General features: G+C 46.6%; 1 protein-coding gene across 1 annotated transcript; it reads right to left on the bottom strand.

Moving 5' to 3' along the window:
* Positions 1-3,200: 3,200 nt before the first annotated feature.
* Positions 3,201-21,437, bottom strand: HEATR6 (HEAT repeat containing 6). Its single transcript, XM_042791589.1, has 20 exons — positions 21,152-21,437; positions 20,083-20,190; positions 19,532-19,672; positions 18,406-18,521; positions 16,598-16,712; positions 16,238-16,339; positions 15,686-15,823; positions 14,249-14,535; positions 13,676-13,853; positions 13,159-13,365; positions 12,504-12,603; positions 11,900-12,255; positions 10,860-10,982; positions 10,189-10,275; positions 9,032-9,166; positions 7,724-7,846; positions 6,591-6,715; positions 5,790-5,886; positions 5,117-5,321; positions 3,201-4,192 (listed from the first exon to the last, which is right to left on the bottom strand). Exons 1-20 carry the CDS (start codon positions 21,347-21,349, stop codon positions 3,642-3,644), a joined length of 3,492 nt encoding a protein of 1,163 aa, XP_042647523.1. The 5' UTR covers positions 21,350-21,437; the 3' UTR covers positions 3,201-3,641.
* Positions 21,438-21,525: the final 88 nt, after the last annotated feature.

The following is a 21,525-nucleotide window of genomic DNA, read 5'->3' as shown; positions in this document are numbered from 1 at the left end:
GCTGCGAGTCCATAGAAGGGAAAAAAAAAAAAAAAAAAAAAAAGAAAAAAAGAAAGAAAAAAAAAAAAAAAGAAAAATCAAAATCGCTCTGTGAAGTCATGGCATAAGAGTCACCACAGCCGCTGCAAGCCAGGCCTGGCGCTGCCAGCAAGGAGTTTTGCTCAAGAAAAGCAGTTTCTTCAGTTCCCCAAGACATCACCGCACACGCCAGCGTGGTCATGTCGCTGCCGTGCGAGGCCACGCAGCCTCTCGGGCAGCACGCTGCGTATTTACTGAGCCAGGTAGCGCAGTTAAAGAAAAAAAAGGTTTTACAGCCTGAGCTTTGGACACCCTGGGCTGCTCTGGGCAGAGCCCACCACCACGGGCGGCCCCAGGGAAACCCACGGGGCTGCGGGTGGGCACGAGCACCATCGGCACGGCCCCGGGGAAATGCTCCCCGCCGGGGCTCGGCTGAAGGAGACATCCCCGTGCTGGGACCGGGCGGGCCGGGCACTAAAACCCTTTTGTTTTCACCCACCCAGTGACCCCGCGCGGAAGAACGGGTGGATTGTCTTTCAAACGGAGCCGATGTGGAGCTTGAATGTCCCTTGCCACCTTGGCTATAAATCATCCCGCATGTGATAAGGTAATTACCTTCTCCTTGAAACTATTCATAGGAAAACCTATAAAGCGCTTGGCTTGTAAACACAACAATAAAGAGGCAGAACAATAAAAACTTGGCTGGGGTGGGGAAGGTGCTGCCTTTCGCCAGCCCCAAGCACCTCGTTTTGCCAGTCCCCTCACGAGGACAGAGGCTGCGTCAGCCCCTGCCGCTCCGGTTGGCGGCGAGCGAACGGGCGGCACAGGGCACACACGGCCCACGCTGCTCCCTCGGGCACCAAAAAGGAGCATCCAGCCCCAAAGCGACACAGAAAATCATCACTGACCTCGGGAATGAGCAGGGGAAGCCATCCCAGCTCAGCTCCAGCACTGTCAGGACTGCACCCAGGTGAAAGCACCAGAAATAGCCGGTGGGGTTGGGGCCGGGCACAGCTGATCCCCATGATTGACCCGGGGTCCCCACCCAGCATCTTTTCAGCTGTTGCCCACTGAAATTAAATTAGGCCTCGATGTCACACGCCTCCCCAGCAACACCCACGTGCTGGTGGGAGAAGCAATGGGGCTGCTGGCTACCCAGGGGCAGTGAGGTCTTTGTCTCATCTTTGGGAGATGCTGGATGGAGTTCCGCCAGCCCGAGTGAAAACCAGTTCGTGCCTCTGCGCTCTCTCCTGTGCACGTGCTGGTTTTTTTCCCCAGAGGATCAGCTCGGGGGGTCCAGGAGCTGGGGAACCGTCGGTACCAACGTGAGACCCGTCTTACGTTCCCCTCCTCGCAGGCTGGTTTGTAACGAGCGCGTGGGGCGAGACCACAAAATCCAGACTCTACCCAAACAGGCATCCCAGCGCTTCTCGCTGTAACACGGTGATGGGTCGAGTCGATGCCTGGGACTCTCCGTCTGTGAGTGTCCCGGGGGGAAAACAGCTCCGGAGGAGAACGGGCACCACCAACCAACCAAGCCCAGCCCGTAAGTGATTCGGTTCCTTTGCAGATGAACCGTTTGGCGTGGAGACACGCTGCCTCGCTGGCCTCGAGGGAGAGAGCAGCTGAACCCCTTCTGCTTGGAAAAAGAGTTGGGCTCTTTGTTAAACCAATGGCTCACCCAGAGAAAACTGCTCAAGCTGCCTGCGGCCAAGCCTACCTAGAAACTGCTTTTGCTCCCAAAGAGAAATGATACTCTTACCTTTCTGCCTGAGAAAAGTTGTAGGTTCCCCAATATGGGTTGAAATCCTGGATGTGATTATTTAGAGAACTTCATACACCGAGCAGGCAGGGTCCTGCAGGCAGGCTGCTACCGTGCTCTTTTTTATCACTTCTTTTCTACCCAGCCCCTCGAGCTCGTTTGCCTCTATCGCTCGCTTAGTGCTTCTCTCAGAGTACAAGCCCACAGTTCCTCAAAAGCCCTTAGGTGTTTCAGGAGCCAGGCGAGACTTCACAGCAGCTTTTATTAAAACCAAAGAGGTTGGCTACACGCTAGCGAAAATCCCAGCAGCTCCCACCCGCTTCTTGAGGCGCATAAAATCAGCGATTTCTCCTTTCAGCACGCCCTGGTGCGGGATGGGGGCTGCTGGAGCAGACACTCAGCGCGGGCAGACCCTGTGGCTGCCGGATACCGAGCCCCAGCGCTGCCTCGCTGCCCTTATTTCAGCCAGTAAAGTATGTCGGCAGCTCTAGAGACGTCAAAGCTGGGCAAGAAATCCGGGCAGAGCTGTGTTTGCAATGGTAAGGGGACAGATTTCTTCTAGGGGCAGAACACGGCTGTAAAACCGCCGGCTTGTTGGAGGTGGTGGAAGCGCCGAGATGGGTACAGGTACAGTCGCAGCAGCCGAAGAGGGAGGAAAGGAGCAAGAGGCAGAATCTGTAACTTAAAGCGTAGCCGGGGGTGCTCCTGGGCAGGATGAGGCCCAGCAGCGATGCTCAGCTCTGCCTCAGCCTCCCAAAGCACAGAGCCAGGCCCGGGCAGAGCTGCGCCCGTGGGAGGAGGACGCCGTTTCCCCGAGGGGTTTCGGTTCCTCGCGCTACCCGAGCCCTCCTGAAACCAGCGGCGAGGATGGAAACAAACAAAGTCCGACAAATTTTGTATCCCAAAGAGTTTTTATGGCAGCCAGGGCTTGCACTGAGCTCTGTTCAAACACCCAGGCAGAAGTTAGGACGGCAGGCACTTAGCTCTCAAAGAGCAGCTCATTCCTGGAGGCACTGCTTTGTCCCCAGCAACATCAGAGAGCTCAGTCCTCCCCCGGCTATCAGCGGAGTGAGCACAGAGCAAACAGAGAGCGAGGAACATCAGCACGAAGGAAGGGGACGGAACTTCAGAAATGGAAACAAACCCACAGGCAGTTCAGAACATCACGGCACCTCCCACAGAAAGGCGACGGAGCCCCAGGGGTAGCAGTGCTGGAAGAGCCAAAATTCCAGCCTCGGACGACCTGCTCGGAGTTTTCTAGCTTAGACAACACAGTAGGATCCACCCAGAAATAAGAAATTTGGGGTTTTTGGAAGACAGGATGAGCACAGGCAGCCAGGAGGCACAGGCCAGCTGTAGGACACTAGGAACGTAGACAGGTAAAGGCAAAGTGTGTTTGCTCTATGCTATTAATCAAATATTGGCATATTTGGCTTTATTGCAGGAACACAGGAGTGACAACATTTGCAGTGCTCAGAAAAACAGAATTCTTCCAGACCCCTCCTTTACAAACATGATTTTGAATACAGCAGCAATAGTAACAAAATGCTTTTAGATAAGCTGAGAGAAGAGGCTGTTTTTATAAAACACACAAAGGAGGAAAAGGCATTTGTTTTCCAACTGGTAACACTGTGACAGTTAAGTGTACAAACAAAACCAAGTGAGGACAGCTTAAGGGTTCACCAAACACAAAAATAAAAAAACATTTTAAAAATTAAAAAAAAAAAAAAAAAAATAAATTGTTTAATACCAACAACAGGAAACTTCCCTTCTGGATGCCCTGTGTAGGTGAAAGCAGTGTGTTTCTTCTCTGTGCCCAGACAGACTGGAAGTCATTGGTCACCAAAAGAGGTGTTTCTTTCTAAGCCTCTGTTAGTTCAGCAGCATTGGCATGGTTTGTCAAGACATCTGCCAGATAATCAGACACTCTTACCCTCGCTTTGCCCTCCAGCTGTTTCTCTATCCCACCGAGATGTTCGATAGCTCCTTTTAATACTCCCTCCCTCTCACACAAGTCTGTGTGCATTCCCGCTTCGTTTTCTTCAACTCCAGATTTCAGATATTGCAAGACATAGGATCTGATTGCGTCCCCGTTTGCTGTTATGGTTTCCCAAATGACTGGCAGGTCTGTGCTCTTTGCCAGACTTAACAAATGCAGCAGAGCCTGGCAGATCTGCGTCCTGAGGCTGGCGCTGTACTTGAATTCCAGAAAGTCCTCAGTGTCTTCGCTCTTCTGCAAGGCTACCACCAAGGCACTCCAGATTTGGCAGAACTGCTCAGTGGAGCCGTAGCATTCCCTCCTGCTAGGGATGGAGAGGGCCATGGCCGATTTGATTCGGACTTTAAAATTCTTGCAGGACTTCACTACTGAGGAAAGTGCACTATATGCTTGTGTGGTCCAAGGAGCCTCTCCTAAAAAAAAAAAATCCCCAAAAGCAAAGCCTCCTTTTCAATCGGTCAAAATATACAAAATTGTAAATGTATCTCCTAAATATTTAATGGGCTTACATTTACTGTATTTCTGCTGGTCTAAATGAGAGAATCGGGGGTTATAAAATTACAATTTTGTTAAAAAACAGTTAATCATCTGAAGTTTTGTAAGATGATAAGTGATATTTTGTATTTATTCACAGCTATAATCCCCTTCTCACACTCTTTTCCAACATGACAGATCCAACGGAATACAGCACAGTTATGCTGGGGACCTCAAAGCCCCCCCAGTGCCCCCCCCTTCCCCCAGCCCAGGGGGCTCCCAGCCCCGTCCAACCTGGCCTTGAACCCTTCCAGGGAGGGGGCACCCACAGCTGCTCTGGGCACCCTGGGCCAGCGCCTCGCCCCCCGCACAGGGAACAATTTCTTCCTTCTATCTAACCTAAATCTCCCCTCTTTCAGTTTACAACCATTACCCCCATCCTATCCCCACCCCCTGACCCAGAGTCCCTCCCCCCCTCTCCTGTCCCCCCTTTAAGCCCTGGGAGGCCGCTCGAAGGGCTCCCCGGAGCCTTCTCTTCTCCAGGCTGAACCCCCCCAACTCTCTCAGCCCGGCCCCCCAGGGGAGCTGCTCCAGCCCCCCCAGCATCTCCGTGGCCTCCTCTGGCCCCGCTCGAGCAGCTCCGGGTCCTTCTGCTGTTGGGGGCCCCCGAGCTGGCCCCAGCACTGCAGGTATTAGCAGGATCTGAGCCTATTTCACTAGCAAGAGTTCTGGGAAAGCTATGGCAGCAAGATTCTGCTCAGTTTGCTTTCTCCCCTCTTCCCCAACACATTGGAAACAGAGACCTCCTTATCAAAACCACAACCTGCTGTGCAAATCCAAAGCCAGTGGGACAAGTTACTCACCGAGTGGCAAGGCAGGGTTCTTAAATACATTCCCCAGCGCGTAACAAGCATTCCAGCGCACTTTCATAGTGGCCTCACTCTGAACAGTAGAAATAAGGGCCTGAAGAGATTCCTCAATGGCTTCCCTAAACCTGGGGTTTGCTATGTGATATGGCTGAAGGAAATGAAGCACATTCCCAAGGGCTCGGACTGCATTGCTCTTTACCTGGAACACACATACACAAAAAAAAACATTCTGGCTTTCAGCTTGTAGGCAAAGCTTTTGTCAATCCTGCTACGAAATCATGCTCAGAGCCAACAAGGAGCTCATCTGGAATCAGACTGGGGTCTTATCAAATGATAACTTCCTCAATGCCACCAGAACGATTGTTCTCTGCAAATGGTTACTGTGGGGGAAAAAAAAAAAACAAAACAAAACAAAACAAAACACCACAAATCAACAAACCCCCAAAAGCCCCTGCACTGTGGCAAAGCGCCATCAAATGCCCTGCAGGTCAAACAACATGGGAAACCTCCAAACACCAGCCCTCAAGAGGGGATGCTGAGCTGCAGCTCCCTGCCTGCTGGGGCAAAACGCCCCGAACTAACTGGTACCTGTTTTGCTTTTTTCAAAATAAAAACGTAGGAGTTAACTACACTATGATAACTCCCCGCTCCTTCCCCTCAGTCATACCTTGTCTCTGTCCTTGGATGCTTCAGTCGCAGATCGTAACATTTTCAACAGTAGAAGATCAGAAAATTCCTCTTGAAAACTTTGTCCCATCGTTTCCCTAGCAGAAGAATCCCACCGTGAAAGGTCAGCTCAGATGATCCATCCCCAAAGATGTGATACAATCCTTTATAAAGCCGTATGAACAACCTTCACTCTTTAGAAGGCTAATATGTAAGGCAGACCTTACTACATGTGACCACTATGTTTATTAATTTAAAACCAAACTATCAATGCAAGAAAGCTGGTTAGCAATGCATTAAGTCTGTAATAAAAAACAGAGGGCAATGAATTGCTCAGAGGCAATTCTGTAGCAGGAATATATGATAACTATTATCTCCTGTTAAACATGTAACAGTAGGTTAGACTTCCTTCAGTCTTTGGCTTGAGGAAGTGTTAGATATTTATTAATTTTACTTCTGTGTTATGCTGAAAGTAGAGTAACCAGGGAACATGCAATTGCACAAAGCAACATACAAGAAACAGAAATCTGGAAAGTGATCTTGGAATATACTCCAGAACTGATGATTAGAAAGACCTAAACCCGAGCAGTTTAGTAGAACTCAACCCCAGATGGATACGGGTTCCTTATGATGCAGTGTCATACACTGCTAGACACACAGGCTGAAAATCTGGCTGGTTAAAGCGAAGCATCCCAGCCAAATTTTGGCTTTTTTCATACAAAGTAGATCAGTACCCTCTGTCTGACACTTTGGGAATATGGGCAGAGAGAGGAGTTCCGCCGGCCAAGGCGCACTTACGTACATGTTGATGATCAGGGTGTCTGTAAGATTGCCCAGGGACCAAGCTGCTTTGGCACGGACGTTCGGAGACTTGTCATGGAGGGAATTCAGAATAGCATTTGCTGTGTCTGCCACAAACATCACATCCTATAAAAGTGAAAACTGCTGCAAAGTCAGAAAGTTTTAAAAAACTCAGGTGATTTCCTTAGTAACACATACGTTCTGGCCTTTCTAGGGAAAATGATACCTGCACATAGAGCAGCTCTATTCATATACTCTTCTTTTTTAGGCAACAACTTTTAACGTGTTTATGGTGCTCTCTGTACAGCTTCGGTCCAAGCCTGCATGCTGACCAAGTTCACCACTCTCTTGGGTAGCTGTTGCTGAAAGGTTTCAATGTATTATTTAATTTCATTGGTGCTTTAGTTACTTTGGATTTGAACATAATTACCTGGACTGCCAATCTTATACTCATCAAATCCGACTCTTAAGAAAGTAACTGCTTCTCCAAACTCCCTGCTGAACTGCCTGTCTAACCTTCTCTTCTATGGCACATTACATTCCATTTTCATTCCCTTCCCTATGGTAAAGGATTTTCTTTCAAAATAACTTGGAATCAAATCTCAATGTCAGCTACTGCATGATTTTTTTATTACAATCGCTCATTTAAGGCTACGTTGCAAAAACTCGTGTCTTCCAGCTCAGCCAAGCTAAGGTCAGGTTTTTTATGGAAACAAAACAGCATTTTTCTCTAAATAAGCTTTACTATTCAGTTTAAAGCAAAACTGAAGCCTTCACATTAATAATTCGATAAGCTCTACAGAGCATCGTACAGCTGTTCCCTCCTTCCCAGCTCTACCTCATCTCTTGCAGCTCCTTTGTGCCAACCTAGCCTTTCCCACTTCTGTCCCCGAGAGCTCAGGGAAGACCCTGACCTCTCTCCTTTTGCTATCACTCATGAAGCACTCTGGCTTCTGCTTCATCTCGCTTAAAACTGCACCAGTTCTGTTCACCACACAAAAGGCAAGAGCAGGTCTGGAAACAGGAAAAGTAAGGAAGGCCAATTCATTCCAAAAGATCTCATGTCCCACATCTTAAGGTTCGTCAAACCCATTATAAAGTGGCTCAAAATAAGAAAAATGAACCAGTTCTGACCTGCCGAAGGCAAGAGAAGAGGATGTAGACTCCAAGCGCACGCGCGGCAGCAGCTTTTACCAGGGGGTTCTCACTGTGGTTCAGGCCAAGAAGCAGAGTGACGCACAGTATCTGCTGGTCATTCTGCAACGATAAGCAGTTGTGGCAACGGAGAGAAACTGGAGAGACCTCCACCCCACAGAGACAGACAACTGACAAATACTCTGAAAGACCCTAACATGGGGAATCTATAGAAGCTACCATTCGGAGCGTACTCTTTAAAGTAAATTGACTGGCATTTCAGAATGCCACACAGGAAACTGGAATGCTTCCAGCAGACACCATCTTGTTGCTGTTAAATAAGTCCACAAAGGAAACCAAAATATTAACTATCATCCAAATGCAGAAGGCATGGCCCATCAGAGGTAAAACAGGCTGGATCAGTTGCTTTTTCCTGTCTTACTTCACTCCTTCCCCTTCAATAACAAGGACAGTCAGGCAGATTAAGTTCACCCTGGACAGATTGTCAGTTTACCAACCCATGACAAAGATCTTTGTTTCATCAGAGCAAAGGGTCAGAATGGGCACTGACTTGACCCCACACGGCCAGAGGGACAGGAGAGTGTATGGGATCAAAGTACAGGGTGATGAAGTACATGCTGTACTTGGAGAAACCAGATGGAGAATTCCAGAGATACTGCTGTACTAGCAATTCTTGGGCAAATGAGGTCTGGCAGAGTACTCCCCATCAAGAAGGGCACAGTGACACAAAAGGAGCTGCACAATGCAGTGGTGATACACTGCCAAGGCTTTCATGTTTCAAAGCATATTTCATGTTGCAAAAGGAGAGTAAGGCCAACACATTTGTTTGCTTCTGCCAGGGCAATCACAGCAGTTTAGTGTTCTAAAAGTCAGCCAAAAGAAAAAACATGCGAAGTGGTGAACAACATCAGTCCATGGCTGTTAGCTCAGCTGTCTCTTCAAAGACTTAACCAGCAAAATAACAACCCTTCACCCCTCCCTCATGCAATGAAATTCTTGCCCTCCATCTCCTGTGCATCATCACCAAGGCTGAGTATTCATGGCAGAGCCAAACAGCTCCTGTGACCCACAATTTAATTGGTTTGACAGACTAATTACTCCCAACGTTGCCTTTTCCAGTCTTCAATAGTCACAACTTGTTCAGAATGTAAAAAAAATAAATAATTCTGGAAGGTTTCTCTACCCTCTCCTTACAAGTTTTAAAAGGCTTTACACCACTGTAGTCTGGTAGACAAGAACAAAGCCTCAATAGGTAAAAATGGAGCACTTAGAGGAGTGCTCTCTCACCTGCAGACTGCTGAAAGCTTCTGGCAAGATGGAGGAGAGGGCATCACAGGCGCTTGTCTGAAGAGTCGCGTGCGGGGAGTTCTGAAGAGTGCCAGGTAAAGGGCCATTTAACATCATAGTCCAGAAAGTTACAACCTACAGAAGAAGCAGCCAGGTTTATCTATTTAAACTCATCAATTATGCCTAAGTCCTATAAGAGATTGTCTTTTCCTACGATCATCTTGAGGACATACTTAGAGCAGATAGCATAATCACATGTGAAAGTGATTACAACTGCTTGGAAGCCTAAAATACTTAGTGTTCAGAAACATTTTAAAGACATTTTAGTACGGCTATCAAGTACTTATTCACTGAGTTCTGTTTGTTTCCTTCTCAAGGGCACATAGACTCAGATTAGATTGCATTAGGTAGAATTACAATTCCATTCTTGAATCCACACAGCTGGGTATTTTCATTTGCCTGACAATTTGCATTCACATCAAGTAACAGGAACCCGGTGCTACTGGACACATTTCCTACCTTGTAGGGTCACTGGTGACCAGCACAAAACTTACCATAGTACAAATAAATTTTTAAACTTGCCTTCTATTCACAGAAGCAAGACTTAAACAGGTCTATGTTACTACTAAAGTGCCAGCTCCCCAGCTTCCGCAAACTTACCCAACAGCCAGCCTCTAACAATGAATTTTTCTGAAATCACATATATTACAGTTCTGGCCACTCTCTCTGCACTTGTGAGCAGCCAGAACATCTAGGCTGGCTGTTGTAACAACGCAAACCCACCAAAACTCTAAAAGTGTATGTCTAGGTTTTATGCAGTAGTAATGATGCATGCAAAATTGGCACTGTTCTTCCAGCCTTCTGACTTAGAGCAGGCAGGAAGAGCAGGGGTGAGGAAAGGCAGAGACACAGCCTGTAACATCGTGTAAAAATTAAAACAAACAAACAACACACCTGCCTGCAAGCCAAAAATAAATGCCAAAATAATGCAAGAAATCTACAAAGCCTGTACATATCAGCACCTATATAGTCGCAGGGTACCGAGTCCCTTTCTGCCTTCCAGCAGTTGGTTTATCTGTATCCATGCCAGTGACTTTGCGGAGTTCAAGGAAGGAAGCTCAGTGAATTGGAGTCTCAGAGGGAGCCCACACACTTACCACACTGACAGGTACTCTCTGATCAGGGGCAACGGCTGAATCGGGCTTGTACTGCTGTAGTACCCCTGTGCCCAGCTCCTCCAGAAGCTGCCGGGAAACAAAAAGCAACTAGGTCTTTATCAGAGATGACCCAAGTACTATGGAACTATAGCAACCTTTACTTAGGACTATACTTACTTACCCAGGGAAGAAAAATAAAAAAGATTCAGTATTGTTTTGGACTCTATTCCATCCCTCCTAGTGAAGAAATTCGAAGAAAAGCCTTTTTTATGTAAACTCCCCAGCTACAACAGCATAACAAATTGCTGTGCAAAGAGGAAACCTCTCTGAGCTTTCCTTTGGATGACATAGTACAGTTCCAGCACCAGCTGATGCTAAATCAGGAAAGGGCCAGTGTTATAGTCCTTGCATTTCCCAAGCTTCCTGGTGACTCAGCAGAGCAACAAAATTCTGCTACGAATTCAAGATTGGAACCAGAAGGTGCATTTCTCAAAGTGTCAGGGTACTGCATCTCCCAAACAGATACAGCAGGCACCAGCTCCTAACAGTGTGCTACATCACACACACATAGATGCTCCGAATATTCATCACTACTCATCTGTATTTGCAAAGCACACTAATAGATAAAACTGACTTCGTAAAACAAAGCTGATGTTTCCTCATGCTCTTACTTTGGCTCCATGAAGCTGAATGGATGGATCCATTTCCTCCATGCATCTGCAAGCCACTTCTCCAAGTTCTAGGAAATAGCTCTGAGCCATAGAGAAATAACCTTTTACAAGAAGAGCCAACACCTAAATACAAACAGAAATTCCGTTCAGTGTTTTTTCCTTCTATTAAACCAAAATACCTCAAATACACACAGAGAGGATGTTAATGGGCTAATCCACACTGGGACCATATACTAAACTCTGATGTAACAGATACACCTGGCAGCACAACTTCTAGAATACTACAGCTAATTAAAACCCCCCCTATTCCATTATCTTGTTCAAAAAAAAGGCCACAAAAGCACTATCGGGTAGCAACACAATGAATTATTTACTGTAAGTGAGGTCTCCTGTAACTGAAAAACTAAGCAAGAGTGCCTGTAAGAGCAACACATTCTGTATCTCCTGCAATACTGCTGCTGAGTTCTGTTAAATCTGCGGATTTAACAAATATTCATTGCTGCAGGAAAAGAGCGAGATTCCTTGGGATGCATGCTACAAAATCTTACTACTTTCCGTGGTTACATGAAGAAAAACAAGGTCAAGTCTCAACATTCACAGGTACTGCTTCAGTCGTATTAGCATTACTCCATAGCTCCTTGCAGACCGTCCCTTTGACTGCAAGGTTCTTCCCCACTGTTTTCGAGCACAACTGTAATTCAGACTCGGCATGGAGGGGTTTGCATGGAGAAGACTGACAGCCTTCACCGGATGCCAACACACTACTAAATAATATTTAAAAATAATGACGGTAACAAAAAATCACAGGCAGATGAGCTTGCTGCAGGGACAGTTATGCTGTGGCCACAGGCACGGAATCAAAACGTTCCTGCTCTTTCAGTCACAGCAGCTCAGACCAGGCTGCGCTAGCAAACGCTTTAGCCTAAATCTCACTGAAGGAACCAGGAGCAAAGGCAACCCACGACGGAGGCTTGGCTGACATGAAGCAATCTGATATTGTACCAAGCCGTTCATTTCACAAGCTAGCTGTTCATCCCCACCTGTAAGGATTCCAGTCGGAGGGGACACGGTTCATAAACGCTGGAAAACGATGGAAAGTTAGCGTCGCTGTCAGAGCAGGAATCCTCTCTGGGCAGAACGATGATGGAAACGCAGAGACGGAGAAGCCAGCATGGTTCTGAAGACGTGCATCCCGCTGGATTATCTGGAGGCTCCCCTTCCGAGGGGAGCGCTTTTCTCCGCTGCTCAGAATTAAAACGGTGAGGGGTTGTGCTACCGCTATTATTTAGCCCAGAAGAACTGGGCTGTTGCAAAAGTAACTGCACCTCTGGTAAAGGTGCTTGGACAGATACTATAGCCCCTAATAATGTGAGACTAGAAACTCGCACATTAACATCTGCAAGAAAGAACAGGGAGGGGGGAGAAAAAGCCAATCCATTAGTATCTCCCTGACACGTCAGCATCCTTCTTCAGCAGTTTTCAGACAAGACAGATCATTACATGTAATTCCATAGCAATACGTATGTTTAAATACTTATAAAGCATGGGGGGGTGGGGAGGGAAATCCACAACTAGTTTGTAATAACCAATGCTGGACTAAGATACAACATATACAAAGAGGCTCCAGCCAAACAGAACGCAAACCTTTGTGACAAATGTACGGCTTTATCTGGTTCCAAACTCTTGTCAGCAACCCAGGTTTTAAACGGCTGTACGGTGCATTTGAAACCAAATTTGCAAGGCACTGAAACATAAAAGAACATACATGGAGTGGTCGTTACAATGTCAGCCTGGCCTCCAACAGATTTGTTTTTACATTTGCAGTTTCGGTCATTTAGACAGCTAATTATCTGAGGGCACCTGAAAACAAACGCCACAATTATCTGCTGTTTGAAAACTGGTTACGAACTTGGCTCCTAAGAACAAGCATTTAACTACTGTGACCTGGCATAAAGACCAAGGAATTTCAGAAGTCCATGGAAAGCTTTTTTTGCCAATTTAGATTCCAGTTTTAAAGCCAATGTGAGTCTTCAGAATCATTTCATAGATTCATTCAGCTCCAAAAAGACGACACAAAAGAAATGCAGGAACGAGAGAATTGCACTAACGAGAAAAAAAAAACCCAGGACTTGGTTGAAAGACTCAGTCAATGAAGCCCTGCGAGACGACAACAGTATTTCCCACCACCACCTTAATCCTCAACAGCTACAATAATTTCTGTGCAATCTTTCTTCGTGACTTAATCTAGAGGCAGAGATCGTCTCTTGGGCAGCATCTGAAACATTTACAGTACAGTTACCTTGACTATTTGTGTCAGTGTTTGAGAAGAGGATTCTGCCACCAGGGCTAGCAGCAGGCAGCGGTGCAGCTCCCGGATGCTAGAAGCAATAGTCACAGAGAAGGGAATAAAAGCTCTCTTGTGATCATTAGCGTCTTCAGCAACAGAAAGAAACTGCTTAGAACCTTCCAGGATGGCTGAGAGAACTTGAAGAGCACAGGCACGGGTCTGAAATGATAAAACGTTTCTGTTACCCAGTTTTAACACCTCCTTCAAGCTGATGAAGAACTGTAAAATTTATGAAAGTCTCTTTTCTCCGGCAAGAGAAAATTCAACTCCAACTACCTTTTCTCATAACTTTAAGCAGCATACAACCGATCCTTTGTTTCCTTAACCAATACAACCTTTTTTTTCTTGCAGTACAGTGACCAAGCAACACAGATACAGTAGCCAAAGTGCATACTGAAGGCCAGAGAAGACGACTCTTAAGATTAATATGGGACAAATACAATGCTTTTTCTACTCAGAAGCGCCTCACCTTTGGAGAAGGGTCCTTTAAAGCAATAGTCATCAAGGACACTGACTGGGGGCTGCCGATGCCAGGCGCATCAGGAACAAACGCCGACCAGTAGCCATAAAGAACTCTTTTTTCTATTGATTTTATAGCAGAGAGGAAACAGGCTAGAGCCCCTTGACGAACATTGGCTTGATAAGATCTTAAAAACAAACAAAAAGATTAATGAAACAGCAGCAGTGAAAAGTAAAGGACTTAACCTCTTTCACTTCTATTAGTGGCTAGCTGTGAGAAATGTTTTAGACAAGAAGAGGAAGAGAGAGAACCAATTTACTTTCAAACCAATACGAATTACTGCCTTCCGATTTTCTTGTATCACCACATAAATCAAAAGGGAAAGTGGTTTCCTCAACAGTTTTGATTAAGAACAAAGCGCTAGGATCCTGTGGGAGTGTAAGAGTTTGCACACATGTAAAATTTGTGCCAGATCTACAGGAACAAAAGGTATGCTTTAACACGACACGTGAGCTGAAATTGCTATGAACGACAGTACGCTCTGCTACCACGCGTTACGTTTACACATATCACAACCATCACCTCATTTTGCTCTGTATTCCACCTTCAGCATCAGAATATTCCGACTCGCTGCTGCTGATTCGTTTCCAACTGGCAGAATGTGAAGATGAGTGATCCTTTCCGGCAGGCGCGTGGGCAACGTCTGATGCACGAGTCCGAGGATCCGAACAAGGACTGTTCTGCACATCCCCCAAGTGTAATTTCAGCACGTCTGCTCCAAGGCCATTTCCTGCATCACCCAAATCTTCTCTTCCTTCTTCCCCAAACTCTCCTTTCTTTTGTTTCCCTTTGGACTTTTTTCTTCGGTTCTGTTTTAAGACAAAAATTGGTATTTGTTTTTTTTTTTTTTTTAAATCTTTTGATCTAATATCTAGGAAGATGTGCAAACATTTTTTTAGTTGTGAATTTAAGGGAAAAAGGTCTCATCTGAAAACAAAACTAATTGTTAATCCAGAATAAAAGCAGAGTTTAATATAATAAATCATGCCCTCTGTAATCCACATCAAATTATACAAGTTTCTAAATGAGTTTTTAGATGAGATTTAGTTTAACCAAGAGTTATCACAGCTACTTAGCATATTCTGACGCAACAATATAGCAGATAAGTGCAACTATATGTACGTGCAATACTGCACATACAGAAACACTTTAGTATCTGAGAGGCTGCAAACTCTGCTTATTAGAAGCAACTGTATCATCGACGCAGTAATACCATAGTGTAAGCAAGCAGTTTGTATCTGAATAGCATCAACAATTAAGGGTTGGCCTCTTCATCAGTAAAGCAAAAGATTTCCAAGAAAACTTCTAGTTAAAAATCATATTATCATATTTCATACTAAAGTAATTAAAGAAGGGAGACAGTAAATACCTCTGTAGTTCTTTTAGATTTACAGTAGGTATTTAGCATCTAAAAAGAAACAAGTCAACATGACTATACAACCTTATTTTCTCTAATGTCTTTCAGATAATTGGTAACCCAAAATGTTTACAGGGTTAAAAAATAACCTGTAGAAAGATTAAGCAGAGTGGATGGGGGAGGGGGGAGGAAATCAGTCTCTAGATGAACTTGACTCCCCTAAGAAAGAGTCAAACAATTGCGCAAGTGTTAGGAGAGAAAACGTAACTTATAAAATAAAAAGCCTTGGCTAGCCTGCACGCACCAATCCCATCTCTGCGGGCCAAGAATTCTTGGCTATAGATGAATAACTGATGGACACAGCTTAACTCAGGAAAGCCAATCTCTGCAGAGCCGTTCGTGCTCGTCATCCGAGTTTACGGAGCGATTCTACTCGGTGCAGAGATTTATAATCAATACCCTGAAAGCAAAGAACGTGAAAGGTATCCCACGCTCCGAACACGAAGAGCCCGTCGGCCGCTGATGTCACGGCAGGCAGCGTACAACCGCAGCAAACGTGCGCGCAGTGAGCACGCAGCAGGACCGGCACCGTCCCGGCTTACCCCCGTCTGCTTCAAGGCGGGCAGCTCTGCCTGCTCCTGCTTGACGGGCGACCTTTTATCATACTGGGGTAACGGAGCCGGGTACAAGGCTGCGGGCACTTCTATGCTCAGTCCTGGCAGTCCGTGAAACATACATTTCTAGAACAGGAACAAAGCCGTCAGCGTTCTTTCCCTTTTTGATGCACCAAGATTTACTGTATATTTACTCAGGTGTTCAGCAATTTGCAGCTGGGCTTGTGATCCTTCCCCCCCCCCGTCTGGCTGCTCCCCATGCTGTGTAACAGCTACGCAACATCCGACATTCAGCTACATCTAGAAGGCTTTTCGGTAGGTCCAAACAAATGAGCCTCCCATCATTCACATTCTTTTGTGGGACGGGCAGTTAAGACACTGTGAGAGAAACTCAGTGTCTCTCTATCTCACACAACATTTCTCCCCACGCTCAGGCTCCTCCGCTCCCTCTTTCTCATCTTCTGTTTCCCACTTAACAAGCAGCCGGAACATGCACCTTCCAGTGCCTGCCTCTTCCTCAAGGTGGATTTAAGTATTTACCTTTAATACTGCAAGAAGAGCTCCAATTTGGTCAGTTTGCATTAGTTTCATCTTCCCACCGTTGAGAAGCGACTGGATACCTTTCAGCGCATTTTGCAGTAACTGAAAACCAAAACACAGAATTACTTACTTTTCCTTCTCGAAACACTGAAGGTTCACATCTTTCAAGTGACCTTCTAGGCAATTACAGTTTTGTTCAATACAATTACTGGGACAGTTACTTATGTTTATTAAAAAATTCAGACTATTTAAGCAAAATCTCAGTTGACAATATTCCAAATTTCATATATTCCAAATTCCAAGATTCCAGCAGCACAATCTTCTAATTAGAGCATTCTAGATACTTAGATTCACACTTACCATGCAAAAAGTGATGTCATCTACATCAGGGGTTTTTGAAGACTGCAGAACACTAAGAAAAGTTTGAAAACAGACACTTCTGTAGGACTCATCCAAGTATGGCTGCCCAGGCACACTAAAATTAAAGCAGGAGACAACAAAGGGTTGGTTTACAGCCTGTCCCACAGCTTTGTAAAGTTGCACAAGCACAGATCCAAGAGCTCTGCTGGACTGACGAGCGCGGCCCCAGGTGGATGGACAGCTCTGTGAAAGGGTTCAGCTCTACCACTATAAAAAACAAAATGAAGCCTTCTGCACAAAGAATTAGTACAATCGTAGTGTGCCTTACACCCACTCTGCCTCTGTGGCCACCTTCTCAACTACAACAACTCTCCAAGCATAGCTTAACAAGCTGTCATGCTCAGAAATGCTTTTTAGGCAAAATTTGGCATTGAGAAGGGCCTGGAATGATTTCTGCCGTTTCCCTAGTTTCCATGAAGTCTGGGCAACCTTAATGTGCTGAAACATTTTAATATCCACTTGACTTCCTGCATGGAGAGGGCAACTCCATCACTTCGTCTTTGCTACCTTGAGTACCATTTAGCAGGAGCTGGCTATTGTTGCAGTGGATTTAGTCATTAAACAAATTCTTTTGTAATGGATTCCTAAGCACCTGGTTCCAACACATTTAATTACTTCAAGCCACCAACGCATGCCTGACAATACTCACAGGACAACTCTAATATTGCAAGTGATTTTTCTGAAATTAGAATCAGAGAATAGTTGAGGTTGGAAGGGACCTTTGGAGATCATCTAGTCCAACCCCCTTGCTTGAAGCAGAGTTAACCAGAGCAGGTTGCTCAGGACTGTCTCCAGTCAGGTTCTGAATATCTCCAAGGACAGAGACTCCACAGCCTCTCTGAGCAATTGGTTCCAGGGTTCGATAATCCTTAGGTTTTTTTTTTTTCCTTTCTTACATTTAATCACCGTTTCCTGTACTTCAGTTTATGCCTGTTGCCTCTTGTCCTTTCACTGGGCACCACTGAGAACAGCCTGGCTCTGCCTTTTTCATTCCCTGCCATCGTGTATTTATACACATTGGTGAGATCCTCACTGAGCCTTCTCTTCTCCAGGCTAAACAATCCCAACTCTCCACACAGAAAAATCATCATGCCCCAAACTGCCAGATGTTGCATTTATTTACATTAAGCAGTTCTTCAGACTTCATCTATAAGTGCTGCAATTCAAAGCTTTTGTGTTTGTTTGGGTTTTGTTTGTTTGTTTAATAAAAATCAAGCCATCTGTTCAGCGGACATGTTAAACAAAAACCCCTTTACAGCAAGTCCAAATACCTATTGCTTTAATTAATTGCTTGCTCGCCTACGGAGCCTGGTTAGTCAAAATTCTTCCCATATAGCAGCTAACGAAGACTTGATGTTGTTGTAACATCAGCATATTTACATGCGAAATGGGAAAATGGATGAATTGCAAAAGAATAACTGACAATCCCTATAAAAACTTGTAGCTGACCATTTCTAATGCAAAGTTAACCCAAAGAATAACTGCAGGAACCAGACAGCACAACACTTCTTTTCTTCCCTAAACTAATCTCTGCAACATTATTTTTGGAAGACCAAGTTTATGGTTTTATCCACAGATGATACAGTATCTTGGAGCGTTACAGTTCTACATTTCAAACTCATGCATATACACCTTTCTGCTCCTGAATTTGCTGTTCCTAGCACAAACAGAGCAGAGCAGCTGTCCATGCTGTCAGATGTACATCTTCTAAAGCATCCACTCCACCATCTGAAAAGGCTTGTACGCACCTGAGACACAGGTTTGCCATGCTGCGTACTGCTGCCCTCCTGAGTTCCACGTCCGGCTGAGCAGAGCTGCTGAACTGCACCAAGAGCCCAGTCTTGCCCAGCAAATCCGGGAGATACTAAAACAAACCACCAAAAGTGATTAGGGGTCAGTGCTCTTCCCTCAGCCTCCTGGTTCTTCTGTTTGGTAACTAAACATATCTACGCTACAAAAAAAGACTTGTCAAGTGCGATTTCAGATTCCATAAATGCATTATGCTCATAAACAATGACATGAAAATATTAATTTCTGAAGTTCTCTTATTTTATATTTAAAAAGCATCAAGCGTGAGCATAGTTCAGACTGAGTCCCAGCTTATGCTTTCTTCCCAGACATAAAGCTAAGTTAGTAACAACTGCTGTACCAAACTGCTGCAGTTATATAGGTTATAAACCCACGCAAGCTGGCAGCTCCAAAACTGCTAGCATCACCACACTGTGCTTCAGCCCAACAGCAGAAACTGCTCTGCAAGCTGCCAAGAGTTGGTGACAGCAGGAGAATTCAACATATCAAACACTATCAGCCACACTGCAGCAACAAGGAGCTTCGTACAGAGCTCAGGATTGATACCTGATCGTCTCCACTTTGAAACGGCTTTGAGCCCAGCGCACACTAAAGACCCGGTCTGGTTACGGGATCGGTTGCAGGATCCTCAATGGAGCCTGCTGAGTAATGTGAAACCTGAAGCTCCCCGCGTTCTTCCTGCCCGATACACGGGCATACCGGGGTGGTTAGTCTGCAGACTAAGCCTGGTGCCCTTCTGTAATAGTGTGCCTTCGGCTCACGCCAGATCATAGGTGCTCCCTACAGCTGCAGCCTGCAGGTACAGAGGTATCTGGCATGGGAAGAATCTTGCTATCTCTTGATTATTAGTATAGACATCTATCACAGCTGAAATTCAACTTTTCCATAAATATCAGTCACTGTTTAAATGGGATCTAATCTTAGCATGAAAGGCAAGGCAATCTGGGAACACAACCCTCTTTTATTCTTTCTTTCTTTCGAGAAAAAAAAATATATAAAAAAGTAGAAACAGCAAAAGGGTGCAAATCTTTTTTGCGGTTACTTTCTCATGGCTTGTAAACTCACCTTCTGACATTTAGGTCCATTATTGTAAACAAGAGCTGCTAAGGCTTGCAGAATTTCAACGTGTGTCCAAGAGCTGCACTGCTTAAGAGCAGAGACGCAGTAGGAGAGAAGAAAATTCAAGTTCTGTTCATCAACCATCACCTGTTGTAACAGAAAAGGATTGTGGTTAAGAAAACAGCATCGTGCACTGCTGGAGTCAATATACACAGATATGTTGGTTACAGACTCAGGTGATCTGGCTGTTAAAATTACACCCAACCACAGAATCAGCTAACGCTTAAGAACTGCATAAATCAACACAAGCGTCCTACAGCCAAGAGTATTTCTGATGGTGTATCACTTCTGACTGACAGCTGTTTTGACACGAGGAACCGTGCTAGAGCCACAGATCAGAACCTCAGCTAAGAATAAATACAGTGAAAATCCAGGAAACTCTGCACGAAGGTTGGCTCCATGGCCCCATAAAAAGAGACAGAAGGCCACCCTGGCTTAGTGGGGGACCAGGGATCCAGCACACAGGGGAAGGAGGGACAAAGCCAAACTTTTCGTACCTGAAATTTGTTGAGTAAGTGATGGATAAGCTGACAAACTTTGCTGACAAGATGTTCCTGATCAAGGTGAACCAGCTGACAGGCTTGGACAAGCAGCGCACAAACATCCTGGAAAAGAAAGCCTCGGTTTATTATTTAGAAACTACAAAGCTAGGGTGGAAACCACATCATCAGCTAAGACTTTGATCACACAACCAGATCTGCGTGTGGATACCACTAACATCAATACACATGGATAATGTAACAAAATGAATGGAACTCCAGCTAGTGAGCTTCCCTTCATTTACCCACAGACCTGCATCCCAATGCAGGGATATGTTGACACGGATTCCAATTGCAGGAGTGCTGCTCAAACAATACCACTTAAACACTGGAGCAAAATCAAAGCCAATAATAATGGCAAAAGAAAAATGCAAAGCTAGGTCAAGGAATTGAAGGGGGGGGGGGTTGGGGGAGGGGGAAAAGAGCACTGTCCAAAAGAGTCAATTAATTCCAAAGTGCAAAGTAAGCCTACTCTGGAAATAAAATGTATCTTCACCGTGTAATAATGAAGGGCAGCGTGTTCCCCACACGCAGCTTTGACGGGCTTGCTTCAAGACTCCAAAATTTTTAATTGTTTGAGTAGCAGACTGTGAAAAACCGCCAGGTCCCCCGTGCCTGCAGTCCCACCCGCCGCCCGCCCACGCCGGGTTTCGGCCCACGGCGGCAGAGCTCGCGGGTGACCCGCGGAGGTGGGGAAGGGGACCGGGGCGAAGGCAGGAGGGAACGGGGCCGCGGGGAGCGGTGTGGAAAACGCGCGGGGAAAACCCACGGCCTGGCAGCGAGGTGCCCCCCCCCCCCAACGCGAGCCGGCGCCCACCCGGGAAAGCGCCCGCGCGTGTGTGTGTCCTCCCGCCATGCGTGCACCCCCGTGACGTGCGCACCCGCGTGCGAGCGCCTTTTTCCCCCTCGAGCGTGCGTCGCACCGCCCCCCCCCCACCCCCCCACACACACACGCGTGTGCGCGCCGGTGCGTGGAGCGGGAAGGGGGCGGGGGGGGGAATCCCCGGCCCCGCTCCCCGGCCGGTACCTGAGGGCTGGGCCCGGCCGCGGGCGCCGGCCCGCAGCTCTCGGAGATGAGCTGGTCGAAGAGCAGGTGGAGCTCGGTGCGGCGGCCGCCGTCGGGCCGCTCCGCGCCGGGCTGAGGCCGCAGGGCGCCCAGCCGCGCCAGGTACCGGCGGAAAGAGCCGCCGGGCTCCGGCTCCTCCAGCCCCGCCGCCGCCGCCATCTTCGCTCCCTCCCGGCTGCGCCGCTATGGCAACGGGGAGCGCTTCCGGGGCGCGGGCCTCGCCGCCACCCGCGGCCCACGGGCGAGTTTTTCCCCGCGAAGGAGCGTGGGGAAAGCGAAGGGGCAGCCCCCGGGGCCGGCGGCGGAGGGCAGCGTGTCCCGGCCCCGCGGGGAGC

The sequence above is a fragment of the Tyto alba genome, unplaced genomic scaffold (assembly GCF_018691265.1).
Source record: "Tyto alba isolate M040663 unplaced genomic scaffold, T.alba_DEE_v4.0 Super-Scaffold_19, whole genome shotgun sequence".
Classification (NCBI taxonomy): domain Eukaryota; kingdom Metazoa; phylum Chordata; class Aves; order Strigiformes; family Tytonidae; genus Tyto; species Tyto alba.
This window is presented reverse-complemented; position numbering and strand designations above follow the sequence as displayed.

Coding starts and splice junctions, on each gene's coding strand:
- HEATR6 (XM_042791589.1), bottom strand. CDS start 21,349: ATGGCGGCGGCGGCGGGGCTGGAGGAGCCGGAGCCCGGCGGCTCTTTC. Junction 18,522..19,531: donor ATGGACCTAAATGTCAGAAG/GTGAGTTTACAA, acceptor GGTTTGTTTTAG/TATCTCCCGGATTTGCTGGG. Junction 10,983..11,899: donor TCCGACTGGAATCCTTACAG/GTGGGGATGAAC, acceptor GTTTGTATTTAG/GTGTTGGCTCTTCTTGTAAA.